This window comes from Pongo abelii, chromosome 2, assembly GCF_028885655.2.
Source record: "Pongo abelii isolate AG06213 chromosome 2, NHGRI_mPonAbe1-v2.0_pri, whole genome shotgun sequence".
Lineage (NCBI taxonomy): Eukaryota > Metazoa > Chordata > Mammalia > Primates > Hominidae > Pongo > Pongo abelii.
In genome coordinates, this window is record NC_085928.1 from 107,172,126 (window position 1) to 107,199,260 (window position 27,135).

At 46.3% G+C, this 27,135-nt stretch overlaps 2 protein-coding genes across 13 annotated transcripts in view; one reads left to right on the forward strand and one right to left on the reverse strand.

Moving 5' to 3' along the window:
- Positions 1 to 9,176, reverse strand: part of KLHL18 (kelch like family member 18) — a 61,977-nt gene extending 52,801 nt beyond the window's left edge. For 3 of the 5 annotated variants that reach the window (XM_009239092.4, XM_009239091.4, XM_009239090.4), the window contains exon 1: positions 8,841 to 9,149. In XM_009239092.4, coding sequence (XP_009237367.2) covers positions 8,841 to 9,149 — 309 coding nt within the window. Of the gene's footprint in view, positions 1 to 8,840 lie in introns of all 5 variants that reach the window. The other 2 variants (XM_002813809.6, XM_054550892.2) reach the window with 2 other exon arrangements.
- A 136-nt stretch (positions 9,177 to 9,312) lies between these two features.
- KIF9 (kinesin family member 9) overlaps positions 9,313 to 27,135 on the forward strand; it is a 51,817-nt gene continuing 33,994 nt past the window's right edge. For 2 of the 8 annotated variants that reach the window (XR_008523325.2, XM_054550885.2), the window contains exons 1-9: positions 9,353 to 9,441; positions 10,748 to 11,089; positions 14,545 to 14,642; positions 16,424 to 16,589; positions 18,261 to 18,367; positions 20,441 to 20,665; positions 24,656 to 24,739; positions 24,852 to 24,944; positions 26,037 to 26,184. Coding sequence is in view for 7 of the 8 variants with exons in the window: in XM_054550885.2 (XP_054406860.2) it covers positions 10,969 to 11,089; positions 14,545 to 14,642; positions 16,424 to 16,589; positions 18,261 to 18,367; positions 20,441 to 20,665; positions 24,656 to 24,739; positions 24,852 to 24,944; positions 26,037 to 26,184 (1,042 nt within the window). In the remaining variant the exon portion in view is untranslated. The other 6 variants (XM_024244240.3, XM_024244239.3, XM_054550890.2 and 3 more) reach the window with 6 other exon arrangements.

Genomic DNA, 27,135 nt, shown 5'->3' on the forward strand with positions numbered 1-27,135 from the left:
GCAAAGGCTTTACAAATGAGATGCTAAATTTAACAATAACTTCTATGTTACTTACTCACTCACTAATCAGTATAGTCCCATGATCACCTGTAGTAAGCTGGGAAAATTTTTTTCACTTCTGGTTCATCTGTATTCTTTAACAAGAAATGCTTCAATTCCTAAATACTGTGTTGAAACTACAGAAGTATATGCTAGAGCAATAAATAATAAAAATAAAACCTACTTCAAAAGCCTTAGAGGCCCTATCAGTATATAACAGAGGTCAGTAAACTATAGGCAACGGATTCAGCTCATGCTTCTTTTGTAAAGTTTCACTGGAACACAGTCACACCCATTCATTTATACATTGTGTATAGCTGCTTTTGCACTATAGCATCAGAGTTAAGTAGCTGCAACTGAAACTATATTACCCACAAATTCTTAAATATTTACTACCTGGCCCTTTACAGAAAATGCTTGTTAACTCTTAGTTCACCCACCTTGGTTCACTCACTTTTGTCCCCAACTGGAAAAAAGCGGTGATGTAATCAGCTGCTTGGATGTTCTTCCTAAGGTCTTCCTAAGCTAACCACAGGCCAGCTGGCTGGTTCCATGCCAAAGAGGCAATGACAGTGCCAATACTCAACAAGTTCGAAAGCAGAAAGGTAGCTGCCATGCTTGTAATTTGGGAAGGGCTAGGAACACACCTTTAGAAAAACAATGTGGTCTCATCTTCCATCAACTAGCCTACAAGCTAAACAGGGTGGGGCTAAGGGGCAAACAATGGAGTCTCATGTACAGAATAATAAAGGAACTGTCTGCAGTTAAGAAACATCCCCAAGCACAGGCTTCTTAAATGTACCTGGCGAGCCAGTCAGCCAGCCAGCCAGCCAAGCTCCAGAAGCCTTAGGGTGAACATGATCAATGCTGCTTGGCTAGTAACGGATAGTCCAGGCTGTACCTCCAACTCTCTTTCCCGACTTACATGTCAGGCAGCATCAAGCTCTCTAATTCACCTAATTGGTGTCCAAATTTAACAGCATTATCCACAACATAACTTGAACAAGGAGATTAAAACTGAATTTTTGATAGGAAATTCATATAACAAGTGCTGTGCCCCTCAAGGAGCATGTTCTTCCTCTCAGTTCTTATTGCTCATTAGAAAGAGACAAGGCTGGGCCAGGTGTGGTGGTTCATGGCTGTAATCCCAGCACTTGGGGAGGTGGAAGCAGGAGGATCGCTTGAGCCTAGGAGTTTGAGACCAGCCTAGGCAACAAGGTGAGGCCCCATCTCTCAAAAAATAAAAAAAATTAGCCAGGCGTGGTGGCATACACTTGTGGCCCCAGCTACTTGGGAGGCTGAGATGGGAGGATGGCTTGAGCCAGGGATTTCGAGGCTGCAGTGAGCTGTGATCCACCACTGTACTCCAGCCTGGGCTAGGGACGAGACCCCGTCTCAAGAAAAAAAAAAGAAGGAGACAAAGCTAACTACATAGAGAGAGATAAACCTAACTACATGAAAAATGTCAGTACAAAACCCTGGGAATGAGCAATATTCAGAAGCACAAGTTTTCCAATACAATGTCATTTCAAAATCAGAGTCAAGAATTCATATGTCTAAAAGACCAGTAGAAAAAGCCTGCATCTTCTCTCCTGAAATAAAATGTTGGTGTGGCATCTGGACATTCGAATCCCTGCCCTCTGTGCTCAAGAATGACACTAAGGATGATTTGTTCCCTACTTGGCTTCATACCATCAGCAGGGCAGGTGAATAATCTGACAGGATGTAAAAGCATGGCTTCCACCAATAAATAGCTGTGTTAGATCTCAGCTGATATAGCTCTGTGCCATGAGCAAATCCGTTAATAGCTCTAAGCCTCAGAGTTTTTTACATCTGTAAAATGATGGCTTAAAAATGTTTTTATTTGTACAAATTTAGGGGTACAAGTGCAGTTTTGATACATGGATATATTGCATAGTGGTGAAGTCTGGGCTTTTAGTGTAACCATCATCCAAATAATGTACATTGTACCCAGTAATTTCTCATCCCTCACCCCACGCCAGTCTCCATTCATTGCACACTCTATGTCCATGCATACACATGTAAAATGATAGCTTTGATAGGGAACCTCTACAATTCTGTTTTTTTTTTGAGACAGAGTCACGCTATTGCCAGGCTGCGGTGCAGTCGTTCAACCATGGCTCACACTGCAGCCTTGACCTCCTGGACTCAAGCAATCCTCCCACCTCGCCTCCCAAAGTGCTGAGATTACAGATGTGAGCCACCGTACCCAGCCTACAGCTCCTTTTAATATGATTATTCTAGCTCTGTAATTAACCCTGTGTAACTCACTGTACTATACACAACATAAAAATGGCATGCATCAACAAGCCCTTACTTCATTTCCTCATATCCTTCTCCACCTACTCTTTCATCACAAAGCCAGTGGTGACAACAAATTAGGCAAGATTCCAGATTCAAATGTGTAGCTCTTGAAGCCAATTTCGTGAAAATTGTGTGCCTACACTTAGTCGGTAACACAAGGAAATATTCTAATACTGTACCTTTCACCCATGGAAAAAACATTTCCTTCTGAGGGCTAAATTATCAGAGCCAGGTTCGAAACCTCGGCAGGGGCCTTGGGAAAATGCTGAGAAGACTAATGCCAGCAGATCTTTCAGGAACCATTTATCAGCGGTTGCAAAACAAAGGGTGTGTGTCTATATAGGGAGCTTCTCTCTCCTTTAAGCTTATGGCCCTGTGAATAATACTCAGGCTTGGTGACCTCATTCTGCTGTCACTCAAAAAGAAAATAAATGTGTGAGATAAAGGGAGAGCAGAAATATATGAATCTCAATGCCTTACAGAAGCACAACGGAAAAAAATAAATATATAAATCTGGCTCCAAATCTCATGAATAAGAAGAAAAACTCATTAAATCTAGCAAGTGTGCCCAACTGGCTAGACCCAGATGAATCAGGCAATGCTTCCTGAGCCTTGGGCTCCTGGCAGCCCAGAGCAAAGGACACGAAACTCAATGCTGGGAAGAGGGGATGAGAGCATCCATGGACACAAATCTCTCTACCTAGGCCAAGCCTTATGCCAAGAAGTCTTGCACTACAATCCTCCTAACTTTTAAGATAAAATGATTTGCCAAGGAAAAGGACCATGGGCTTTTTCTCATAACAGGTTCAAGCCATGGGAGATACAGAATGTGATTTTTTTTTTTTATGAATATGTTACTCTTTTCTGTCATGCCTCTACCTCACTATCCGACAGGCTTCCAATGAATTTAAATTTCAAATATTTCCCAAAAGGAAATTAAGCCTAGGTTCAAGTGTTGGCAGTTAATTTTGAGAATGCCTGCTAATATTTATTTTCACATTCTCCCTAAAATTCAGGAAGACAGAAAAGATGACACGCCATTAAGGATGAATACAGTAGACCTGAGGTAGATTAATTCATGTGGTAGCAGCCAAAATCAGTTCATTTACCGTCAGTGACAGAAGAGGCAACAGGAGAGCATGAGAGAACACCTGACCCTGAATACGGAGACGAAGAGTCTAGTCCCAGTGCTGCTTAACTCAACCTGTGACCTTGAATGAGTCCCTTCCCTTTCTGGGCTTGGGTCTTCATTTGTGAAGTGCAGGCTAATGAATTAGTGCAGTGGTTGGCAAAGTCTTTTTTTTTTTTTTTTTTTTGAGACAGAGTCTCACTCTGTCCCCAGGCTGGAATGCAGTGGCGCGATCTCGGCTCACTGCAACCTCTGCCTCCCAGGTTCAAGCGATTTTGCTGCCTCAGCCTCCTGAGTAGCTGGGACTACAGGCCCGTGCCAGCATGTCCAGCTAATTTTTGTATTTTTAGTAGAGATGGGGTTCCACCATGTTGGCATGGATGTTCTCGATCTCTTGATCTCGTGATCTGCTCATCTCGGCCTCCCACAGTGCTGGGATCAGGCGTGAGCCACCGCGTCCAGCCAGCAAAGTCATTTAAGGCAATGAACATTTTGTCCAGGTAAAATCATTCAAAGTTCATCAGAAGCTAAAACAAATTCAAAATGGCAGGTTGAACACATGAATTTATCTCCACTCCTTCTAGAAACTCCATTAAGTTATTATTAATAAATATATACTACTGGCCAGGCGTGGGGGCTGATGCCTGTAATCCCAACATTTTGGGAGGCCGAGGCAGGCAGATCACTTGCGGTCAGAAGTTTCAGACCATACTGGCCAACATGGTGAAACCCCATTTCTATTAAAAATTCAAAAATTAGCCATGCATGGTGGTATGTAGCTGTAATCCCAGCTACTCAAGAGGCTGAGGCAGAAGAATCGCTTGAACCTGGGAGGTGGAGGTTGCAGTGAGCCAAGATTGCGCTACTGCCCTTCAGCCTGGACAACAGAGCAAGACTCTGTCTCAAAAAAAGAAAGAAAAAAAAATACACACACACACACACACACACACACACACACACACACACCTCTTACTGAACATTTACTACATGATTATTTGAAGTACATTAACTAATTGAATCCTCAACACTCAAGTAGGTGGTGATGTGCATTTTACAGACGAGACAGAGAATCACCAGTGTTTAAGGAAGCTGCTCATTTTCACAGCTAACAAGTGGCAGACCCAGAACTCAAACGTAGGCAGTGTGGCTGCAGAGTCTGTGTGATACTGCCTTTCAGACTGATGATCAAGGAACAGCAAAGCTCTGAAGGAAAAAGAAGCAGAGAGAGACAGCAGATTAGAAGGGTCAACAAAATTTTAGAAGAAGAAAAGAAGACGAATGAGTAGTAACTGACTTAGAGGATACTGAGTGTTGCGGATGGCAAGCCACTAAAGAATCCCCTCCAAAATGGAACCATTGGAGGTACCAGTTTCCTCTGAAGTTGTGAGCAAGAAGAAGGGCCGAAATCAGGAAGTATTGGTTCCCCTCCCCAGACAAGCAACTGCAGAAGACTGGAGGTTTACTCTTCAGACAGGATGAACAAGAGCCTCTGGACCTGGGTAACCAGGGCACCACAGAAGACAAGGAAGTGGTACCATTTAGGGGGATTAAGTGAAAGTCTGCATACAGAAGGGAGAACCTCGAGACCTCTCCTACTATAAGGCTCCCAGAATAACAGCCAGGCTTATACCACCTAGGAAGAAGCCTGGAGGAAGATCTACGGACTTTGAACACATCCCACAGAAAACGACAGGTCCATCACCCTACAACCATGGCTCTCAGAACATGGTCCCAAACTAAGAGTAGCATCACAGGGGAACCTGTCAGAAATATGAGTTTTCAGACCCATGCCAGACCTAATGAATCAGAAATTCTGGGTGAGGTCCAACAACCAGCGTTTTAACAAGGTCACCAGGTGATTCTGACGTCCACTGAAGTTTGAGAACCACTGCCTGACAGGGAGGCCCACCAGTCAATAAAACATCTCACACTCAAAAGCTTCCAACCAGTTTTTCAGTGTCTGTTTAATTGAAAAACACTGTGGAGTCACCAGAAAACTGAAGGAAAACTTTGACAAGAAAGAGAGACAAAACAGATTTCCCAGGACAGCTCTGGTGGCAAGTAGTGAAATGTGCAGAGCCTGGTTTGCATGCTGTTTCCCTGGTCCCACCATTATATTGCTACAGAGCTACTCCTTGGGCTCTACAATAAAGTTTTCAAAATGAGCGAAGTAAATGCTCTCTACAGTCCCGTCCAGCTCTAGCCCATGTGTTTATACTAGTCCTTCCCACTGGAGGCTTTTTATTAAAGAGAGAAAAAAATAAATATACTGGTTCTTATGTTCTAGATCCCTGAAGCTAACACAGCAATTCAGGCTGACCGTCTCAGTTGAAACTATGTCTGATTCTTTTTTTTTTTTTTTTTTTGAGACAGGGTCTCACTCTGTTGCCCAGGCTGGAGTGCAGTGGCACAATCTCGGCTCACTGCAGCCTCTGCCTCCCGGGCTCAAGTGATCCTCCCACCTCAGCCTCCTGAGCAGCTAAGAAAGACTAAAGGTACACACCACTACAGCTAATTTTTTGTAGAGATGGGGTTTCACCACGTTGCCCAAGCTGGTCTCAAACTCCTGAGTTCAATGCAATCCACCTGCCTCAGCCTCCCAAAGTGCTGGGATTACAGGCGTGAGCCACTGCACCCAGCCATGTCTGATAATTTACTTGTCCCTTTGAATGAACAAGCAATATTCTGCTAAAAGATTACTATATTCAGTATCTGCATTAAATGTACTATTAATACTTTATGTAGAAGTATCTGTGACCATCCCACGCTGCCATACCCTTTTTGATTCCCCGTGTCCTATAAGATTCCCCTGGTTCACCCTTACAGCCTAAATCCTTTTTTTTTTTTCCCCAATAGAGACGGGGTTTTGCCATGTTGCCCAGGCTGGTCTCAAACTCCTGGGCTCAAGCGATCCACTCGCCTTGGCCTTCCAAAGTGCTGGGATAACAGGCGTGAGCCACAGTGCCCAGCCTACAGCCTAAGTTTTAATCTAGAAATTCATACCTATTACTGCTTCTCACTAGTCTCTATTTACACGAAATGTTGCTGCCACAACCGGATCATTTTTCTGCTTACAAATTTCTAGCGGCCTTAACATCTTCTACCATGTAATCACTGTGGACAAAAACTTCTAATTTACTTTTATTTTCTCTGCTTCCTTTAGTCTAGCTCATTTTTTCTCAATTCTCTTGGTTCCTCTTTCCCATATGAGAAGATCTCACGCCTTCTCAGATCACTTCACTCCTCTCCTGGAAAAACCACCTCCTTCAGGAGGGGTTTAGAATGATGAAAAGGGCCGGGCTTGCTGGCTCACGCCTGTAATCCCCGAACTTTGGGAGGCTGAGGCAGGCGGATCACGAGGTCAGGCGCTCAGGACCAGTCTGGCTAACATAGTGAAACCCTGTCTCTACTAAAAACACACACAAAAATTAGCCGGGCCTGGTGGCGGGCGCCTGTAGTCCCAGCTACTTGGGAGGCTAAGGCAGGAGACTGGCTTGAAGCCAGGAGGTGGAGGTTGCAGTGAGCCAAGATCATGCCACTGCACTCCAGCCTGTGTGACACAGCAAGACTCTGTCTCAAAAAAATAAAAATAAAAACAAAAAAACCAAGGCTTACAGAGATTAAGTAACCTGCTCAAGGTTACAACTAGGATTTTAATCCAAATCCTTCTGCTTTCAAAGCCATACTCAACCATCCTACTCTACCATCTCCAGAGGTCTGACTCAACTATGTTGCAAAAGAAAAGATTCCTTAACCATGTAGAAAATAAGAAGAGCAGGCTGGGCTCTTATTATTATCACACACGCGGTGACTCACGCGTGTAATTCTAGCACTTTGGGAGGCTGAGGTGGGCAGACTGCTGAAGCTCAGGAGTTCAAGACCAGCCTGGGCAACATGGTGAAACCCTGTCTCTACTAAAAATAGAAAAAATTAGCCAGGGGTAGTGGTGTGCGCCTGTAGTCCCAGCTGCTGGGGAGGCTGAGGCAGAAGATTCGCTTGAACCCGGGAGAGAGAGGTTTCAGTGAGCCGAGATAGCGCCACTGCACTCCAGCCTGGGCAACAGAACGAGACTCCGTCTCAAAAAAAAGAAAAGAAGAGCAAAAGGATCTCTGCATAGTTTTATTTTTTCTTTCTTTTATTTCTTTGTGTGTGTGTGAGTGTGTGTGTGTGTGTGTGAGAGAGAGAGAGAAATAGGAGAAACAGGATCTTGCTGTGTTGCCCAGGCTGGAGTGCAGTGGTGCGATTACAACTCACTGCAGGCTTGACCTCCTAGGCTCAAGCGATCCTCCCACCTCACCCTCCTGAGTAGCTGGGACTACGGGCACAGGCTACCATGCCCAGACAATTTTTTATTATTTGTAGAGACAGGGTCTCCCTACATAGCCCAGGCTGGTCTCCAACTCCCCCACTCAGGTGATCCTCTCGCCTCTCAAAGTGCTGGGATTACAGGTGTGAGCCACCATGCCTGCCCTGTTTGTTTTTTAAACAGGGATCACCCACAGATGCTGAGAGCTTTCTAGCCAAAGCCCAACAGGCAGCCCCACTCATCATCTCCCCAACCGGACGTCTCCACATGGTTCGGTGGCTTAGCCAGGGAGCAGCACAGCATGCCTCTTCCACATGAAAAGACCCAGGAACAGGAGGGAGGCTGGCTCTAGCGACCAGAATGCTGGTGGGGAACAGGTGGTTAAGGTATCTTTCCCTCTTAATATCAGTCAGCATCCCTCTCCCCACGCGGCCAGCAGGCCCAGCCCCGGGGAACTTTGTGGTGGTGGTGGTGGTGGTGAGTGGTGCCTTCCAGTGTGGGGCAGGGTGGCTTCCCACCTCAAAAAATTTCCAGATCAGATTTTAAAAGCTCTTAAGAGACAAAGTAGTAATTCAACAATTAAGGGCAATGATTCCTAAGGAGAAGCCTTCTCTTCTAGAACAGCATAGCCAAGTTCGACAGGCACAAAGAAATATCTGTAGTGACAAGAGAGGGTGCTTCAGTGGTGCCCATCAGCATGTGGGGCCGGCCACCGCCCCTGCCTCCATAGAAGGCAAGTCCATTTTCTCTTGTCTGCGTGACAGAAAAAGGAGGCTGTCACCCCAGTGTCTCCCACTCCAAGGGCCTAAGCGGCGCACCTCTCAACCTTTCCTCCCAACGGCTGAAAGGTTGTCCTCTTCCTCTCCCCACTCGGGCCCGATCCCCTTTTGCTCGGCACCTCTCTCCCCACTACTCGGCCCCCCTCACACCTCTTCTCCCCACCCCTCTCCCTGCTAGACCTCTCTTTCTCTGTCCCCCGCCCCTTTTTACTCCCCGCTCTACCCCTTTCCCCTCAGCCCGCCGCCGCCCAGTCCGCGGTACCTTGAGGGTCACGTCGCACAGCTTGCCCTGCCGCCGGATCTCCTCCATGACGCCGTAGCCGCGACTAGGCAACTCAGACACGGAGAAGTGCACCAGATCCTCCAGCTCCTCCGCGCCGTCCTCCACCATCTTCCCCGGCCACCGCAACTGCGCAAGCCTCGCCGGCCGGCTAGAGACTAACCAGGGCGGGGCGATAGCGCACGCCGACAGCCGCTCGGAGCGCGGAGCAGCAATCGGACGGGCCTCCGCGGCCGCCGTAGTTGAACCTCCTCGGCGCCGGAAGCCCCGCCGCCCCGCTTCCTGGTTCATGTGCGGCCTTCGTTCCCTCGCTATCTCGACCTTGGCTTCGCATGTGCATCTGCCGAAGTCTTTCTAGATTAATCGGCCTCATCTCTCGTCTTCCCGATTCGGCCATGACCTCACCCGTATCCTCGACGTAGGACCTCGGACTTCATTTCCGCCACCCCCGACACTTCCGGAATCCCCGGAAGCGACCCGTTGCTATGGCGACCGTGTACCCAGCCAGGCAGCCCCGCGTGGGGAGCGCAGGTGGTTTCGGTTGCGGCAGTCGCGTCCCGGCAGCGTCGCTGCCTGGTGAATGGTGAGCAGGGGCTGCTCGCCGGTGGGAGTGGGGAGACGGGAAAAGGGTGTGCGCCCGGACTGCTGAAAGTGGCTGGGGTCCAAAAACCACTCTATCTGGGGGTTCCCAGCTGGGTCGCTCATCTCTGAAACCCAGGTGAAGGAGGGCGCGACGTCGCGGGAGTCCTTTCAGCCTGACCGCGGCTTACGGTCTTCGGAGCTAATGCTCATTGGTCTCACAAAGGGGTCCCACTTCGCGCCCAGGACATAGAGGCCGTGAGGCAGGGAGCCAGAGGTCGTCTGGACTCTTCTGCACTAGTCGGTTTTCGAGCTAGAGGGGGCTTTGGGATCACCAGTCGGAGCCCTTCGTGTTACAGATGAGGAAACCTCTCCAGAGAGGGACCGGAATGGGTCCAAAGCCCACTGCCGCCCAGGCTCCACGCGGGGGTCCGGCACACTGGGTGAGAAAAAGGAGAAAGTCTAGTTTTGCCTGCATCCTAGTCTTGTTCAGCCAAGGCCAGGTGCAGTTGAACCCAGTGTTTTGGATTCGGGTGTTGCTGCTGCCGCTACGGGTAGCTATGAGGGTTCCCCATGACAGCCCCTTATCTGGACGGGAGCACTGGAAGATAGGGACCCACCTGGTGCCTTCCATCCCACCAAACGCTCCCTTTCCTCTTGTCGAGTCTTCATGGGTGCCTGTTGCCAATTCTGTTCATTTCCACTAAAGACAAATGAGGAAACCTCGAGCGCCTTAACACAGAAGTCTCCTGGTGGCCATTCAGAGACTTGCTTTGTTATACCAGAAATATCAAAGGGTGGTTCCCCAAGGAGAGACATTCCCCTTAAGGTCCTGAGGGAGAAAGGAAGGGGGCCGGGCGCCGTGGCTCACGCCTGTAATCCTAGCACTTTGGGAGGCTGAAGTGAGCAGATTGCTTAAGCTCCGGAGTTCAAGACCAGCCTGGGCAACATGGCGAAACCCTGTCTCTACGAAAAATACAAAAATTACCTGGGCGTGGTGGTGCATGCCTGTAGTCCTAGCTACTTGGGGGGGCTGAGGTGGGAGGATCGCTTGAACCCAGGATGTGGAGGCTACGGTGAACCGAGATTGTTTCACTGCACTCCAGCCTAGGTGACAGAGTGAGACCCTGTCACAAAAACAAACAAACAAAAAACAAAAACAAATACAAAAACAAAAAAAGTGTGTGGTGAGGTGCTGGATGTGGATTTTTGCACCTGGAAACCAAGTGTCCTCCTGGAAGGGCTGTGGGCTTGGGTTGGAGTTGTCATGGAAGGGGAGTGACATCATATGCCCCTTGGGACTCTCTCAGTAGTGACTGAAGATAGACCCACATATGAAGATTCAGCTGCCCTCTGACTTCCAGCCATTACCATCACCAACCACTGCCATTTCCTGAACACCTACTCTGTGCTGGGCTCTGCCCTGGACATTGTGAGGGGATTCAAAAGAGATAAAAAGCACAATCCTTGCCTTCAAGCAGCTTGTAATTTAATTTGGGAACTGGAACCCACTCAAGTGAAGTGACTAAGAATGGTAACAAGCAGTATTTCAGTAAGTGCAAGATGGCATGGGGTCCCCAAATGTTTGGGTGTTAAAGGGCTGCTGAGTAGCAGGCTCACAAGACGGGTGTGCAAAGGAAGACTTATTGCAGGTAGGTATGGCTCCTGGCCTGCTTGGAGCCATGGTGTCAGCATGGGGAGGGTCTTGGGAAGCATACATGGGGTGACTGCGTGTGCATGTGCATGTTGGCAAATAGCAGGGCAGAAAAGGGCCAGGCTCTGGAGGGAGAGTGATGCTTTTGCTTATTTGTTTTGTTTTGTTGAGACAGTCTCATGCTGTTGTCCAGGCTGGAGAGCAGTGGTGTGCCATCACTGCTCAAGTGACCCTCCTGCCTCAGCCTCCTGGGTAACTGGGACCACACGCATGCACCACCACACTTGGCAAATTTTTAAAATTTTTTGTAGAGACGAGGTCTTGCTATGTTACCCAAGCTGGTTTCTAATTCCTGGCCTCAAGCAATCCTCCCACATTGGCCTCCCAAAGGCTGGGATTACAGGCGTGAGCCACCATGCCCAGCTGAGGTTGATGCTCTGAACTGGCCTGTGCTACTCTTGTGCAGGGGCTTCAGGGAGAGAGGCCTGGGCACCTGCTCCCAGAGCTCCCCTGCTTCTTCATGGTCCCTTTTGGAGCATACCCTGGATGGCATCTGAATTTCCCTGAGCAGGAGAATGGGCCCTTGGATGTGAAGAGTGGTTCCCCAAGCTTTAGAAATTGGGTGTGAGGCTGAGGTGGGTGGATTGCTTGAACCCAGGAGTTTGAGACCAGCCTGGGCAACATGTTGAAACCCCATCTCTACAAAAATGCAAAACGTTAGCCGGGTATGGTGGCACACACCTGTCCTACCAGCTACTCTGGAGGTTGAGGTTGAGGTGGAAGGATTGCTTGAGCCTGGGAGATAGGCTGCAGTGAGCTGAAATCACACCAGTGCACTCCAGCCTGAGAGAGAGAGTGAGACTCTGTCTGAAATAAATGTCTCAAAAATAATAAATAAAATCTGGAATAACTTTTGTCAGGTAACACCCATTGGACCTCTCTCAGATAATTTTATATAAAATGATCCGCCGAGGTGGTCAGATCACGAGGTCAGGAGATTGAGACCATCCTGGCTAACACGGTGAAACCCCATCTCTACCAAAAATACAAAAAAATTAGCGGGGCATGGTGGCGGGTGCCTGTAGTCCCAGCTACTCGGGAGGCTGAAGCAGGAGAATGGCCTGAACCCGGGGGGCAGAGCTTGCAGTGAGCCAAGATCGCACCACTGCACTCCAACCTGGGTGACAGAGCGAGACTCTGCCTCAAAAATAAAATAAAATAAAATAAAATGTTACCATTATTTAATGTACCTTTTTAAAAAGCAAGATAATCTAATTAAAAGTAGTCCCTGTTATACATGAGGGGTTTTTATGGTTAACATCTTAAAAGTTAGTTAGATTTATTTATTTATTTATTTTTTGAGACTGAGCTTGCTCTGTCACCCAGGCTGGAGTGCAGTAGCATGACATTGGCTCACTGCAACCTCCACCCTCCAGATTCAAGCGATTCTCCTGTCTCAGTCTCCTGAGTAGCTGAGATTACAGGCGCTTGCCACTACACCCAGCTAATTTTTGTATTTTTTTTTAGTGGAAACAGGGTTTCGTCATGTTGGCCAGGCTGATCTTGAACTCCTAACCTCAGGTAATCTGCCATCCTCAGCCTCCCAAAGTGCTGGGTTTACAGGCAAGAGCCACTGCGCTTGGCCCAAGTTAGTTTTTTTTTTTTTTTTTTTTAAGACATGGTCTCACTCTTGTCACCTAGGCTGGAGTGCAGTGGTATGATCAAAGCTAACTGCAGCCTCGACTTCCCCAGGCTCAAGTGATCCTCCCACCTCAGCCTCCTGAGTAGCTGGGACTATAGGCATGCACCACCATGCCTGGTAATTTATTTATTTTATTTATTTATTCATTTATTTATTTTTTGGAGATGGAGTCCCTCTCTGTCGCCCAGGCTGAAGTGCAATGGCGTGATCTCAGCTCACTGCACCCTCCACGTCCCAGATTCAAGCGATTCTCCTGCCTCAGCCTTCTGAGTAGCTGGAATTACAGGCGTCTGCCACCACAACTGGCTAATTTTTGTATTTTTAGTAGAGATGGCGTTTCACCATGTTGGCCAGGCTGGTCTTGAACTCCTGACCTCAGGTAATCCACCTGCCTCGGCCTCCCAAAGTGCTGGGATTATAGGCCTGAGCCACCGCACCTGGCTGCCTGGCCAATTTTTGTATTCTTTGTAGAGATGGGTTTTCACCATGTTGCCCAGGCTGGTTTCAAACTCCTGGCCTCAAGGAATCTGCCCACCTTGGCCTCCCAAAGTGCTAGGATTATGGTATGAGCCATTGCACCCAGCCAAAAGTTAGTTTTTTTTAAAGCCAAGCCATGCGCCTGTAGTCTCAGCTACTTGGAAGGTTGAGATGGGAGAATCACTTGAGCTCAGAAGTTAAAGGCTAGCCTAGGCAACATAAAGAAACCCTTGTCTCCAAAAATAAAACAATGAAATAAATGTTAATTTTTGAAAAAATATTGAACATCGGCTGGGTATGCCTGTAATCCCAGCACTTTGGAAGTCTAAGATAGGAGGATCACTTGAGGCTAGGAGTTCAAGACTAACCTAGGCAACATAGTAAGACACCATCTCTGCAAAAAAAATGTAAGAAAACTAGCTGGGCACAGTGGTACGCATCTGTAGTCCCAGCTACTGGGGAGGCTGAGACAGGAGGATCACTTAAGCCTGGGAGGTCAAGGCTGCATTGAGCCATGATAGCACCACTGCACTCCAACCTGGGTGACAGGGTGAGACTCTGTCTCAAAAAAAAAAAAAAATGTATGTATATATGTCCTATGTCTTCCTTTATTTATACTACTATATATATGTATATGCACACGCATACGCACACACACACTGAAAGAAAATGATGAGAATATAGTTAGGTTTTAGGAGAGCAAGAGGAGGTAGGGGACTGTCTGTGATATTTTTTCTCAATATAGTAAGAGAAGAAAGAATATTTATTATGGACCAAATATACTTCTAGGTCATCTATTTCTGATCTAGTTAGTCTATTGGAGAAGAGGATGCTGTATCTGAAGCAAGATAAGTTAATGAAAAGAAAATTAGTTTTAATGTATTTCATAGTAAGTATTTTAGAAGAAAATATAATAAATGAAGGAAAGCATAAGTGGACTCATCATCTTAGATGCAGAACATTTCTAGAAATGACATCTAAGATTAGGCCACTAAAGGAAGCATTCTTTTTACTTTGTATTTCGGTCTCTCTGGGGTCATTGGTGGAAAATGGCAAAGCAGTCTGTGAAGTAGAAAGTGTGTGTATTTGTTGAGCAGTGTCTTGTGGGTAGAACACTGAAATGCTGAGGGGTGAAAAGGAAAACTGGCTTTCAGGGAGAGAGGGAAAAATGGACTGCTCATCACTCTTTTCTGATCTTCTTAATGAATGACCCCTCTCCTCTACTTGTTATTTGATAATGACTACTCAGTATTTCATTGTTCCCTTCTTTTTAGCTAGAATGGGTACTAGGAAAAAAGTTCATGCATTTGTCCGTGTCAAACCCACCGATGACTTTGCTCATGAAATGATCAGATACGGAGATGACAAAAGAGTAAGTGCGACGTGTTTGCCTTCACCTGACTGGGCGTCTCTGTTCCACCTTGCTATATTGTGACCGTATTTCCAAGCAACCTTTGAAGGACCAAGACAGAACTGGACAGGATCCAATGGACTCTAGAGTCCATCAAATCCAAACCACCCCCTCACAACACTGCTAATGAAGAAATTAATAAAATCCTATCTTTAATTGTCTTTTAATAATTTTACCTTTAATAAATTAATAAGTTTACCTTTACCCTCGTATCTGACACAGAAAAATTGACATTTGTTCACATTCATAAAGCTTTCTAGTGATTGATCTGTCATTTTATAATTTCCCATGGGGTGCAGTAAGAATATCTTGAGTTCATTACTGTTTAGCTTATCAAAACAGCTGGAGAAATACTTATCAAGAGAAGTGGAAAGATATATCTGTCCCTATATCCTCACGCTGAGAATGCTTCTGAAGGCTTAGGACAGCGTGAGAGTGTTAGATATTTTCATTCAGCAAACAATTATGGGCCTACTCTGGGCAGCATTGAGACATTCTTCAAAGGAAAAATTCAAGGGCAAACTGCCCAAGCCTCACAGGTCCTAGCGGTCAGAAAAGAGCTCACATGCAGGCCTATCAAATGTGTCCTGCTGGACATGGTTTTCAGCGAACACAGAAGCACAGAGCATTTAATGTGTGAATGGACCAAGTCTTTCTTTCTTTTTTTTTTGAGACAGAGTCCCACTCTGTTGCCCAGGCTGGAGTACAGTGGCACGATCTTGGCTCACTGCAACCTCCGCCTCCCAGGTTCAAGCGATCCTCCTGCCTCAGCCCTGCTAGTAGCTGGGATTACAGGCACGTGCCACCATGCCTGGCTAATTTTTGTATTTTTAGTAGAGACGGGGTTTCGCCATGTTGGCCAGGCTGGTCTCGAACTCCTGACCTCAGGTGATCCACCTGCCGCGGCCTCCCAAAGTGCTGGGATTACAGGTGTGAGCCACCACGCCTGGCCAAGTCTGTCTTTCTTGATCTTAATTTTTCTCTCTGTAGCCAGGTATAGCTCCTGCATTAGGGCAGTCAGTGTAAGATTTCAGCAAGAGTCTTTACATCAGAAGTTCTCATCAAAAAGATTGGAATCTACCATTGAACTTACCCAGTATGTCCCTAAGCCAGCTGCTACCACAATGGCTTACTATGAAGGGGCATGCCTCTAAAACTCTGCTGATAACACCCTCAATTTACTCTTAATTCCTATGTCTGAGAAGTCCATAGCCTTCTCTGTGGCTTTCATTTCATCATCACTCACTTTGGCCCATAGCGTGTGTGTGGAAGTAGATGTTCACCATAATGCAGAGCTGAGGGAGGCCTCACTGCCAGCAACCAGAGCAATGGGGCTGGAGCCCAGGCCTCTGTTATTACCAGGCTCACTATTCCCTCTGGCATAATTCAAGACCTCCGTATGCTTATGGAATCTATCTAAAACTTGTTTAATAAGAACATGATAAATTTGACCTCATATCATAGGTGGGGAAATCAAGACAGACAGCACCGTGTGAACTAGGGTTAGAGGTGCTAAAACTAGGAAGTGCTCCACTCTCCTGATCTTTCCACCTCCCTGCAGGAACTCTCTTCTCCCATCCCAAAGAATTCATCTGGAATATTAGCCCCTACGTGGGAGTCCCCATTCATCCTAAAGTTCACTTCCTCTGTTCCCTCCAGATTAGGCCTCAGCTATCAGTGATTTTTTTTATACCCATTTTTGAACAAATAACATTTTTTTCTTTCTCACTCTTTTTTCCTAGAGCATTGATATTCACTTAAAAAAAGACATTCGGAGAGGAGTTGTCAATAACCAACAGACAGACTGGTCGTTTAAGTTGGATAGAGTTCTTCACGATGCCTCCCAGGACTTGGTTTATGAGACAGTTGCAAAGGATGTGGTTTCTCAGGCCCTCGATGGCTATAATGGTAACTTAATTAATTAACCGTTGTCTTATGTAAGAACCTGAGGAGTAAGAGATGCAAATATTTTATGGTGAATAAAATAAAACCTCACTTACTATCATTTGTATGTTTGTCTGTCTCCATGTTCTTACGTTGCAAAACTTACTGTTTGCTTGTTGACATTGTGTGCATGGCTTGATCCAATGTCCTGGGATTCTACCTTCATAGGAAAATTAAAAGACTGTGGCTCTCTATAGGTCACGGGGGTTCAATTGTCCTGTTTCAAATCTCTCAAGTATTAGTTTTGAAGATGTGTCTTTATGACAAATTTGATGGAGTCCAAACATTTGTCTCTCAGCTTCCTGCTAGGAGCTATTTTCATGTATTCTACCAACACAATCAATGTACAGTTGATATTCTAGTATAGGATTGTATAAAAGAATATATCCCAGTATGTAGACTTTGCCATCTGGTGGCTGCTGACTAGGATGTTCCCTGTTTTGCAAGTTTAGGTTTTATATTTAAAAGTGCATTGAGTGTAGATGCTGTAATTTATCCTGAATGTGATATGTAGATGTGGTCCCCGCTGACTTAAAGAGGTTCTCTTTTGGTTTTCATGATGCTCTGAGGGGATTGTGACCTTGAGGAGGTGAAGACAGAGGAACTAAGGCCCAGGGAGATGAATAGTCTTGACCACTGGTGCTGTGGAACCACAGATGGGCTCTGATTTGCAGCTGAAGTGACTCCTTCCTGTTCATTTGTGTTGGGTTAATAGACACCATTTCTGGCTCCAACTCAGATGCTGAATCAGGATCGCTTGTATAAAACCTGCTACCAGTCCCAAGAACTAGAGTGTCTGTGTGACAAAGGCAAAAAATTTCCACAGCCCAGCATTGCCTGGGCTGATCTGCCATGTAAATGCCCATGGGCAGCTTGTGGGATGGGGTCTGGCTCAGGCTGCCCATGCTAAGGGGAAGAACAGATAGGAGCCGGAGCTCAGGGTGACTGCATGGTTTGTGTCCTGGAGCCTGGTGGTGATGGTAGACCTAAAGGATGTTGAGAAGTGCAATGAAAGTCTTCCCAGGGTGGGCAGTGGACCAGATCAGGGCCTGATCATGGTGGTACATTTCCGGAAGTGACATGGAACCAACTAGGAGCCCTGTTTGATCCTGCAGGAATTTGTAGTCTACAAAGAATTCTCACCCTTGACAGAAAATGCCCTTTCCACTCCATCTCTTCCTGGAGATTTTGAAAGCCCGTCTTTGCCTCTGTGGGGAAGTTGATGCCTCCTGCCAACTCTGAGACCGTGGCAGTTCATAGCTGTGCTAGAGAAGGGCTGGAGTCTAATGCTCCTATCTCCCTCCTCATCTTTTTAGGAAAAGTTCCAGTTCCTCTGTACCCTGAGATTCCCTGTCCTTCTCAGAAGCCCTAGGGCCAGATCATCTCTTGGTGGAGTGAATAGCAGAGCATTGTGGGGACCACAGATTCAGGGCAGATGTCCTTGTTTTGACTACTTTTGTCCCTGGTCCCCTGCCCACCCATCCTCTTCCATGGTGGAATTCCTGATGTTCTTGGCTGCTCCCACTGGCCATCTTCATGCAAAGGGCCCTGGCTGGCACCAGGCATGCTGGGGGAGGGGAGAGTTATCCTTGGAGCTATTTTCCTGGATGTCACCGTGTTTTGAAATGTTTGCAGGCACCATCATGTGTTATGGGCAGACGGGAGCTGGCAAGACATACACCATGACGGGGGCAACTGAGAGTTACAAGCACCGGGGGATCCTCCCTCGTGCACTGCAGCAGGTAGAGAGTGGGCCCAAGGGTGGGATGCCACACAGGTTCCCTCTCTCTGCCATAGATGTTACTGACCCCAGGCCAGCTACTAGAGACAGTGGGGACCAGGCCTCAAAGAAGTTGCAGTGGATACTGGTACTGGAGACAACATACACAGGGCTCTGGAGTCAGTAGAGTCAGGGGCCTCAGGAAACCAGGAGGTTGGGTGTCAGACTCTGAGCCATACCCACACTGAGCCTGTTTCCTCATTTGGGAAGGAGGAAGTCAGACATGCTAATCAGCCTCTTGCTGCTCCAATGGTCTGTGATCCTGTAATTAAGGATTTGGAGGTCCTAATCATTCTCCTTCCTGGTTTTAATGAGGGGCATATAGACCCTTGCAGAGCTTCCTTACTGGCCTACTCTGGCTTTTTTCACCACCACAGCCCCTGAAAGATCAAAAGCAAGAAGGAGGGCATGACTTGAGCTTTCAGGACTGTGTCAGCCCGGGGGGTCTCAATAGCATAACTGAAGATAAGACAGAAGGGCCTTCCTTTGGGCCCCACTAGCCTGGGTTCTGTAAGGACCCTCTGGTCGGAGGTAGGAGGCAAAAGACTTTCCCTGAAAGCATCTTGGCAGCTTTACAGCCCTGTCCTATAAGAAGTGTTCCCTGTCCTATAAGAAGTGTAGACATTCCTCTAGTATGTGAACCATCCATGCTTCTGTTTTTGGAGCAATATCCTTAATATCCCACTGTCAAAGCTTCAGTATCTCAGCATCTTAGACTTTAGTAATCTAGCCCAGTGCCACTAATAGAAATATACTGTAAGTCACATGCAAATTTGAGTTTTCCAGTAACCACATTTTAAAAGGTAAAAATAAACAGATGAAATTAATTTTAATGGTATATTTTATTTAACTAAATATATTTAAAATATTTCCGCATGTAATCAATATAAACTTATTGAGATAGTTTACATTCTTTTTCTCATACTAAGTCTTTGAAATCCAGTACATATTTTATACTTGGGGCACATTTCAGTTTAGGCATAAATATTATCAGAAATGCTTGATCTGTATTTAGATTTCATAAAATGTTAAAAAGTAGACTTACATACCCAAGTTGTTCCAGACATACTTAAAGTTTACCAATAACTGAATTGCATCAGTTTTTAAATCTAAATGTAATTAAAATTACATAAAATTTAAAACTCAGTTCATTTGTACTAGCCACATTTTAGGTACTCAGCAGCCATCTGTAACTTGTGTCTACCATTTTGAACAGAACAGGTCTAAATTCTTAGAGGAAGGCAGGACCTCAGGAATTATCCCTTCCTTGATAAGCACTGGGGAGGGAATTAGGAGTTGAGAAGGCTGAGTTCTGGCTTTACTTCTGCCCTTACTAGCTGAGTGACCATAGACAAATTATTTTATTTATTTATTTATTTATTTTTTAGATGGAATCTCACTATCACCCAGGCTGGAGTGCAGTGGCGCGATCTCATCTCACTGCAAGCTCTGCATCCTGGGTTCAAGAGATTCTTCTGCCTCAGCCTCCCGAGTTGCTGGGACTACAGGCGCACGCCACCAAGCCCAGCTAATTTGTGTAATTTTAGTAGAGACAGGGTTTCACCATGTTGGCCAGGATGGTCTCGATCTCCTGACCTCGTGATCTGCCCACCTCCGCCTCCCAAAGTGCTGGGCTTACAGGTGTGAGCCACCACACCTGGCCAACAAATAATTTTATTTCGTGGTACCTTCCACAAATAGGTATTGCCCCTGCACTGCCTCAATCACATATGCGGATGGAATTAAATAGATTTGAAAGAGGCATATAAATGATGAGACTCTATGAAATAAGAAATCCTCACTCCAGAGTCCTTTTCACTCATTATGCCTCTACTTCTTGAGATGGTTCAAGTGTTAGCCAATCTGATGTCAAGCCTCAAAAAACTACAAGATGATACTAAATATCACCCAATTCCTTTAGGACAAGAATTATTCTATACGTCTTGATGTTCCCTTCTGAAGTAGGAAGCCCCCCTTATGCTAGCTGGCTGTTGGAGTTCTGCTCTTGGTGACCGCTGTGCAATCTGTCATCTAGGTTTTTAGGATGATCGAAGAACGCCCCACACATGCCATCACTGTGCGTGTTTCCTATTTGGAAATCTATAATGAGAGCCTGTTTGATCTCCTGTCCACTCTGCCCTATGTTGGACCCTCAGTCACACCAATGACCATCGTGGAAAACCCTCAAGGAGTCTTCATTAAGGGCTTGTCAGTTCACCTCACCAGTCAGGAGGAGGATGCATTCAGCCTCCTTTTTGAGGTGAGATAATAAAACCTGAGGGTTCCTTTCCATCTCTCCCTCCCTCCCACCCTCCTTCTCAGCTTTTCTTTTTCTTTGTTCTTTTTCTTTTTCTTTTTTTGAGACAGGATCTTGGTTTGTCTCCAAGTCTGGAGTATACTGGCATGAACATGGCTCACTGCAGCCTCGACCTCATGGGCTCAAGTGATCCTCCTGCCTCAGCCTCCCAAGTAGCTGGGACCGCAGGCACATGCTACCATGCCCACTTAATTTTTTTTTTTTTTTTTTTGTAGAGACAAGGTCTCACCATGTTGCCCAGTCTGGTCTTGAACTCCTGGGCTCAAGCGATCTTCCCGCCTCAGCCTCTCAAAATGCAGGGATTACAGGCAAGCTACTGTGTCCAACTAGTTTTTTACTTACTTTGATAATTAGAATGGAAATTAATATATGCACATTTAGCAAGTTCAGATAGTGCTGAAAAAAATATATAGGAACAAAAAAGGATTTTATTTCCTCTTCCTTTCCTGTTACATAAATAAAAAGAAAAAGAAAAAATGATTCATGCATAATCTGTTTTTTACATAAGGCAACAATAATGTATATTTTAGCTCATTTCCTTCCAGTCTTTTTTCCTGTGCAGTTTTTTCTTTACATAGTTGAAATGATTCTTATGTGCCTTTTTTCAGTTAAATTATGAACTCTTGTATGGAAAAAAATAAGGCCGGGTGCGGTGGCTGATGCCTGTAATCCTAGCACTTTGGGAGGCTGAGGTGGGTGGATCACCTGAGATCAGGAGTTTGAGACCAGCCTGGCCAACATAGTGAAACCCCATCTCTACTAAAAATACAAAAAATTAGCTGGGTGTGGTGGTAGGTGCCTGTAATCCCAGCTACTAGGGAGGCTGAGGCAGGAGAATCACTTGAACCTGGGAGGCATAGGTCGCAGTGAGCCAAGATTGTACCATTGCACTCCAACCTGGGCAAGAAGAGCAAAACTCCTTCTCAAAAAAAAAAAAAGAAAAAAATAAGAATTAGCATACTTACTATACAAAAGCTCTTAGAGCCAGGTGCGGTGGCTCATGCCTGTAATCCCAGCACTTTGAGAGGCCGAGGTGGGTGGATCACCTGAGGTCAGGAGTTCAAGACCAGCTTAGCCAACATGGTGAAACCTCATCTCTACTAAAAATACAAAAATTAGGCCGGGCACGGTGGCTCATGCCTGTAATCCCAACACTTTGGGAGGCTGAGGCAGGCGGATCACAAGGTCAGGAGATTGAGACCATCCTGGCCAACATGGTGAAACCCTGTCTCTACTACAAATACAAAAATTAGCTGGACGTGGTAGTGCTAACTCTCAACTACTCAGGAGGCTTAGGCAGGAGAATAGCTTGAACCCGGGAGGCGGAGGTTGCAGTGAGCTGAGATTGTGCCACTGCACTCCAGCCTGGCGACAGAGGGAGACTCCATCTCAAAAAAAAAAAAAAAAAATTAGCTGGGAGTGGAGGTGGGCACCTGTAATCCCAGCTACTCGGGGGGCTGAGGCAGGAGAATTGCTTGAACCCAGGAGGCAGAGGTTGCAGTGAGCTGAGATTGCGCCATTGCACTCCAGCCTGGGCAACAGAGCAAGACTCCATCTCAAAAAAATAAAGGCTCTTAGAAACCAGTCAAATGTGCTGGCACAGTGGCTCACGCCTGTAATTCCAGCACTTTGGGAGGTCAACTGGGTGGATCACTTGAGCTCATGAGTTCAAGACCAGCCTGGGCAACACAGTGAAACCCCATCTCTACCAAAAATACAAAAATTAGCCAGGCATGGGGGCACATGCCTGTGGTCCCAGCTGCTTGGGAGGCTGAGGTGGGAGGATCACTTGAGCCCAGGAGGTAGAGGTTTCAGTAAGCTGAGATCATGCCACTGCACTCCAACCTGGGTAATAGAGCAACACTCTGTCTCAAAAACAAGAAAAGAAATCAGTCAAGTGTATGTTATTCTTTTAGAAGTCATATAGGCTAGGAACTCTTTATTTTTTATGCAAGTTCTCGCTATGTTGCCCAGGCAATGGGCATCTGTGCAATGGCTGTTCACAGGCAGGATCATAGTGCCTTCTCACAACATAGCAACTTACTTCCTCAACGTCAATAGCAGGATCTTTTTTAAAGGGCCAGAAGACAAGGCAAGGCCAGGTGCGGTGTCTCACGCCTGTAATCCCAGAGCTTTGGGAGGCCGGGGCAGGCGGATCACTGGAAGTCAGGAGTTCGAGACCAGCCTGGCCAACATGGTGAAACCCCCTCTCTATTAAAAATACAAAAAAAGAAAGAAAGACAAGGCAAGAGGGTACTTCAGAAGGGGGACTGAAGAGTAAAGGTGAATGACCTGGTGTGGTGGCTCATGCCTGTAATCCCAGCACTTTGGGAGGCTAAGGCAGGAGGATTGCTTGAGCTCAGGAGTTTGAGACCAGCCTGGGCAACATGGCGAAACCCTGTCTCTACAAAAAATATAAAAAATTAGCCTGGCATGGTGGCCTGTACCTGTGATTTTAGCTACTTGGGAGGCTGAGGTAGGAGGATCACTTGAGCCCGGGAGGCAGAGGTTGCAGTGAGCCAACATCACGCCACTGCACTTCAGCCTGGGCAACAGAGTGAGAATGATCTCAAAAAAAAAAAAAAGAAGAAAAATGAAGTGACCCCTTATATTCTTGGTGAGTGTCACTGGATTTGTAGAACAGGCCTGACCACAGACTATATAGCCTCACTACTATAAGCTATAGAGGTATGGCCACAGGAGTCTGCTAGGCTTGCTCCACAGCCTCAGGCCTTCCCTCTTCAGCAGGTGCTCTCCTCTCCCCAGGGGGGCTGTCCCCCACCCTCACTTTGGGGCTTGTTCATAGCACTGCTCATCAGCATTTAAGGAGACATCAGTCTATCCCTCAAGGACCTTTTTCTCCAAGAACAGACATTTCCACCACACCACCACCTTGTCTCTACAAAAAATTCCTTTTTAAGTATATTCTGCTCAGAAGGCCTCTTCCTGTAAATTAGAGGTAAGGGCCTACTGTCCCTTTAAAAATACAAATTACTAGGTCAGGGACAGTGGCTCATGCCTATAATCCCAGCACTGTAGCAGGCCGAGGCGGGCAGATCTCTTGAACTCATGAGTTCCAGACCAGCCTGGGCACATGGTGAAACCCTGTCTCTACAAAAAATACAAAAATTAGCCAGGTGTGGTAGTGCACGCTTGTAGTCCCAGCTACACAGGAAGCCAAGGTGGGAGGATGGCTTGGGCCCGGGAGGCAGAGGTTGTAGTGAGCCGAGATTGTGCCACCACACTCTAGTATGGGTGACAGACTGAGATGCTCTCTCAAAAAAAAAAAAAAAAAAAAAAAAAAAAAAAGGAGACCACAAAATAAATAAATAAAAATATAAAAATATAAGTTATTATTTTTTATAGTAATACATGCTCACTAAAAAAAAAAACACAAAACTGTATAAAAAAGAAAAAATAACCTATAAACCCCAACCCAGAAGCAACTATTATTAACATCTTATTAGCAGAATTCTGCTTATTTCTTCTATGAATGCTTTTGCATTCCTTAGATCATGCTATAATATGATTTTGGATTCTACATTTCTCTCTGTTATTAAAAACTATTTGTCAGCATTTTCGTGGCTGCCCAATATTCCACTGTACACATAGATCATTCCCAAATTGTTGGACATGCAGGTTGATTCTGATTCAATATTCATAAACATTTTTAAGGCTCTTGATGTTTATTGTCACTTTGCTTTCCAGAAAGCTATACCAATTCACACATCCCCAGCAGTGGGTGAAAGTGTAGATGTGGACTCCAATTTGACTCCCTTTCTATTAGTTTATAAAAGAGGTTTGCCTGGAAGGCCCAGCTGATCGCAGTGATATGAGACCACTTGTGTAGCTATTGGTATAATTGAAAAATGACCCAAGTGCCTTGTCGTTTTAGTTTTTCGAAATGTTGCCTATGATTCCCTTCCTCTTCAGGGTGAGACCAACAGGATTATAGCCTCCCACACTATGAACAAAAACTCTTCCAGATCACACTGCATTTTCACCATCTACTTAGAGGTAGGTGCAAGCTCTTTGATCAGCCCAGGCGGGGCAGTCAATTCCCATGGGGCCTGCTCCGTCAGAAACTTCTCCCTGTGACAGTCTTAACTTCTGCTTGGATGTTTTGTAGGCCCATTCCCGGACTTTATCAGAGGAAAAGTACATCACTTCCAAAATTAACTTGGTGGATCTGGCAGGCTCAGAGAGGCTGGGGAAGTCTGGGGTAAGTGATGGGGGCTGGAGGTTGCTACTCAATAAGCCACGAGCCCTTTTTCTGGCATAGTGCCTACACATCTGGGCCATGACTCATTGGATATTTGTGAACACAGTCCTGAGCTAGGCGAAGTGGGACATGTGGGCTTGCTGGAGGGACAGGATTGGCAAAGAGGGAACGGTTATTACCTGGGGGCGGTTCCTACCTCAGAGGATTTTTGTAAACATTAAATGAGATAGTGCCCTCTACATTCTTAGCAAAGTGCCTGGCCCTCGGTGCTCAGTAAATATTCTTTGCTGGTATAGCATTTCTCTGTGTTTTTGTTGTTGTTGTTTCGAGACACAGTCTCGCTGTGTCTCCCAGGCTGGGGTACAGTAGCACAAATACAGCTCACTGCAGCCTTGACCTCCTGGGCTCAAGTGATCATCCCACTTCAGTGTCTCAAGTATCTGGGACCATAGGTACGCACCGCCATGACCAGCTAATTTTTAAATTTTTTTGTAGAGACGGGGTCTCGCTGTGTTGCCAAGGCTGAACTTGAACTCCTGGGCTCAAGCGATCCTCCTGCTTTGGCCTCTCAAAGTGCTGGGATTACAAGCGTGAGCCACAACACCTGGCTTCTTTGTGAATGAATATGAGTATTCATGAGTATTTGCGTGAGTATGTCAACTAAATATTTGTATGAGTGTATTAGCAGAAGTATTAACAAGAGTATTCAGATGAGCATATGTATGTGCATTCATGAGTGTTTGTGTGAATATTCACAGGATTCTTTGCTCAAATATCTAGACAAGTATTTCAGTACATATTCATATTAGTGTGAATCTTTGAGTGAATGTCCATATGAATATTCATGTAAGCATTCACATTCACATGAGCATTCACATGAGTGTTCACATGAATATTTCTGAGTTTTGGTATTACCATTATTAGCCCAAGATGGAATACAATCGCATGACATTGAAAGAAGACCCTGGTTCTGGGAAGGAGGCGCTGACCTGACCACAGACTTATAGCATTTCTCCAGACCAGGAAGACTGCTGTTCTTAGTGGGGCAGCTGCTTTATTCCATCCAAAGTGGAACTGACCTTTGCTTTGTAGTCTGAGGGCCGAGTCCTGAAGGAAGCCACCTACATCAACAAATCGCTCTCATTCCTGGAGCAGGCCATCATTGCCCTCGGGGACCGGAAGCGGGACCACATCCCCTTTCGGCAGTGCAAGCTTACCCACGCTCTGAAGGACTCATTAGGTGAGGGGGTACAGTTGCTGCCCAGGGAGGAAGGTCTGTGTCTTTGGGGAGGGACAGGTTTGGCACATCTGCCACTGGTGATAATAGAATTGCTCCCTCCTGGTGGCATGGATTCACCTGCAGCACATTCACAGTGACTTCAGACACCTGGAAAGGCAGAATCAAGCACTGTGCCCAGAACACCCTATGCTATTCACTCCTCAGAACCTTCCTTAGACTTTTTACCTGTACTAGGAATACCTTCTCTTTTCCCCTTGTCCTGAGGGGACAGCTGGCAGAATCCTTCACAGCCTGAAGACGTGGGGCGAGGGCCTGTCTCCCATGGCGTCTTCCCTTCCCCTGCAGCCTCCTGTACAGAGCAGCGGGGGCTGTGTCTTATCATCCCCATGGCCCTAGGCCTTTGTGTTGAGCCTGACAACACAGTCACTAGTGTCTGATTGTTAACTGAGTGCCACCCTGAGCAAAGCTCCAACTCATACCTCCCTCTCCTGTCCCTGCCCCTCCCTGCCCTGTATCATCTCTCCTCTGCTGTTTTCTCCTGGATCCTCTTTTAGGTACATGTGGTGGCCTCTCTTTCTTCCCCTTACCTCCCAGCCTCACAGATGTGTGTGTCCTCTCTGACCCTGTCTCAGTTCAGGCTGCTATAAGAAAATACCATAAACTAAGTGGCTTAAACAATAGGCATTTATTTCACATAGTTCTGGAGACTGGAAGGTTCAAGATTCAAGTGCCAGCAGATTCAATGCCTAGTGAGGGCCCTCCTCCTGGCTTGCAGATGGCCACCTTCTCACATATCCTCACATGGAAAGAAAGAGAGGGCTCTGGTCTCTTTCCTTATAAGGACACTAACCCCATCGTGGGGGCCCCACCCTCTGACTTCAACTAAACCAAATTACCTCCCCCTCCCCAAGTCCTCCATCCAGATGCCATCACGTCGGGGTTACAACTTCA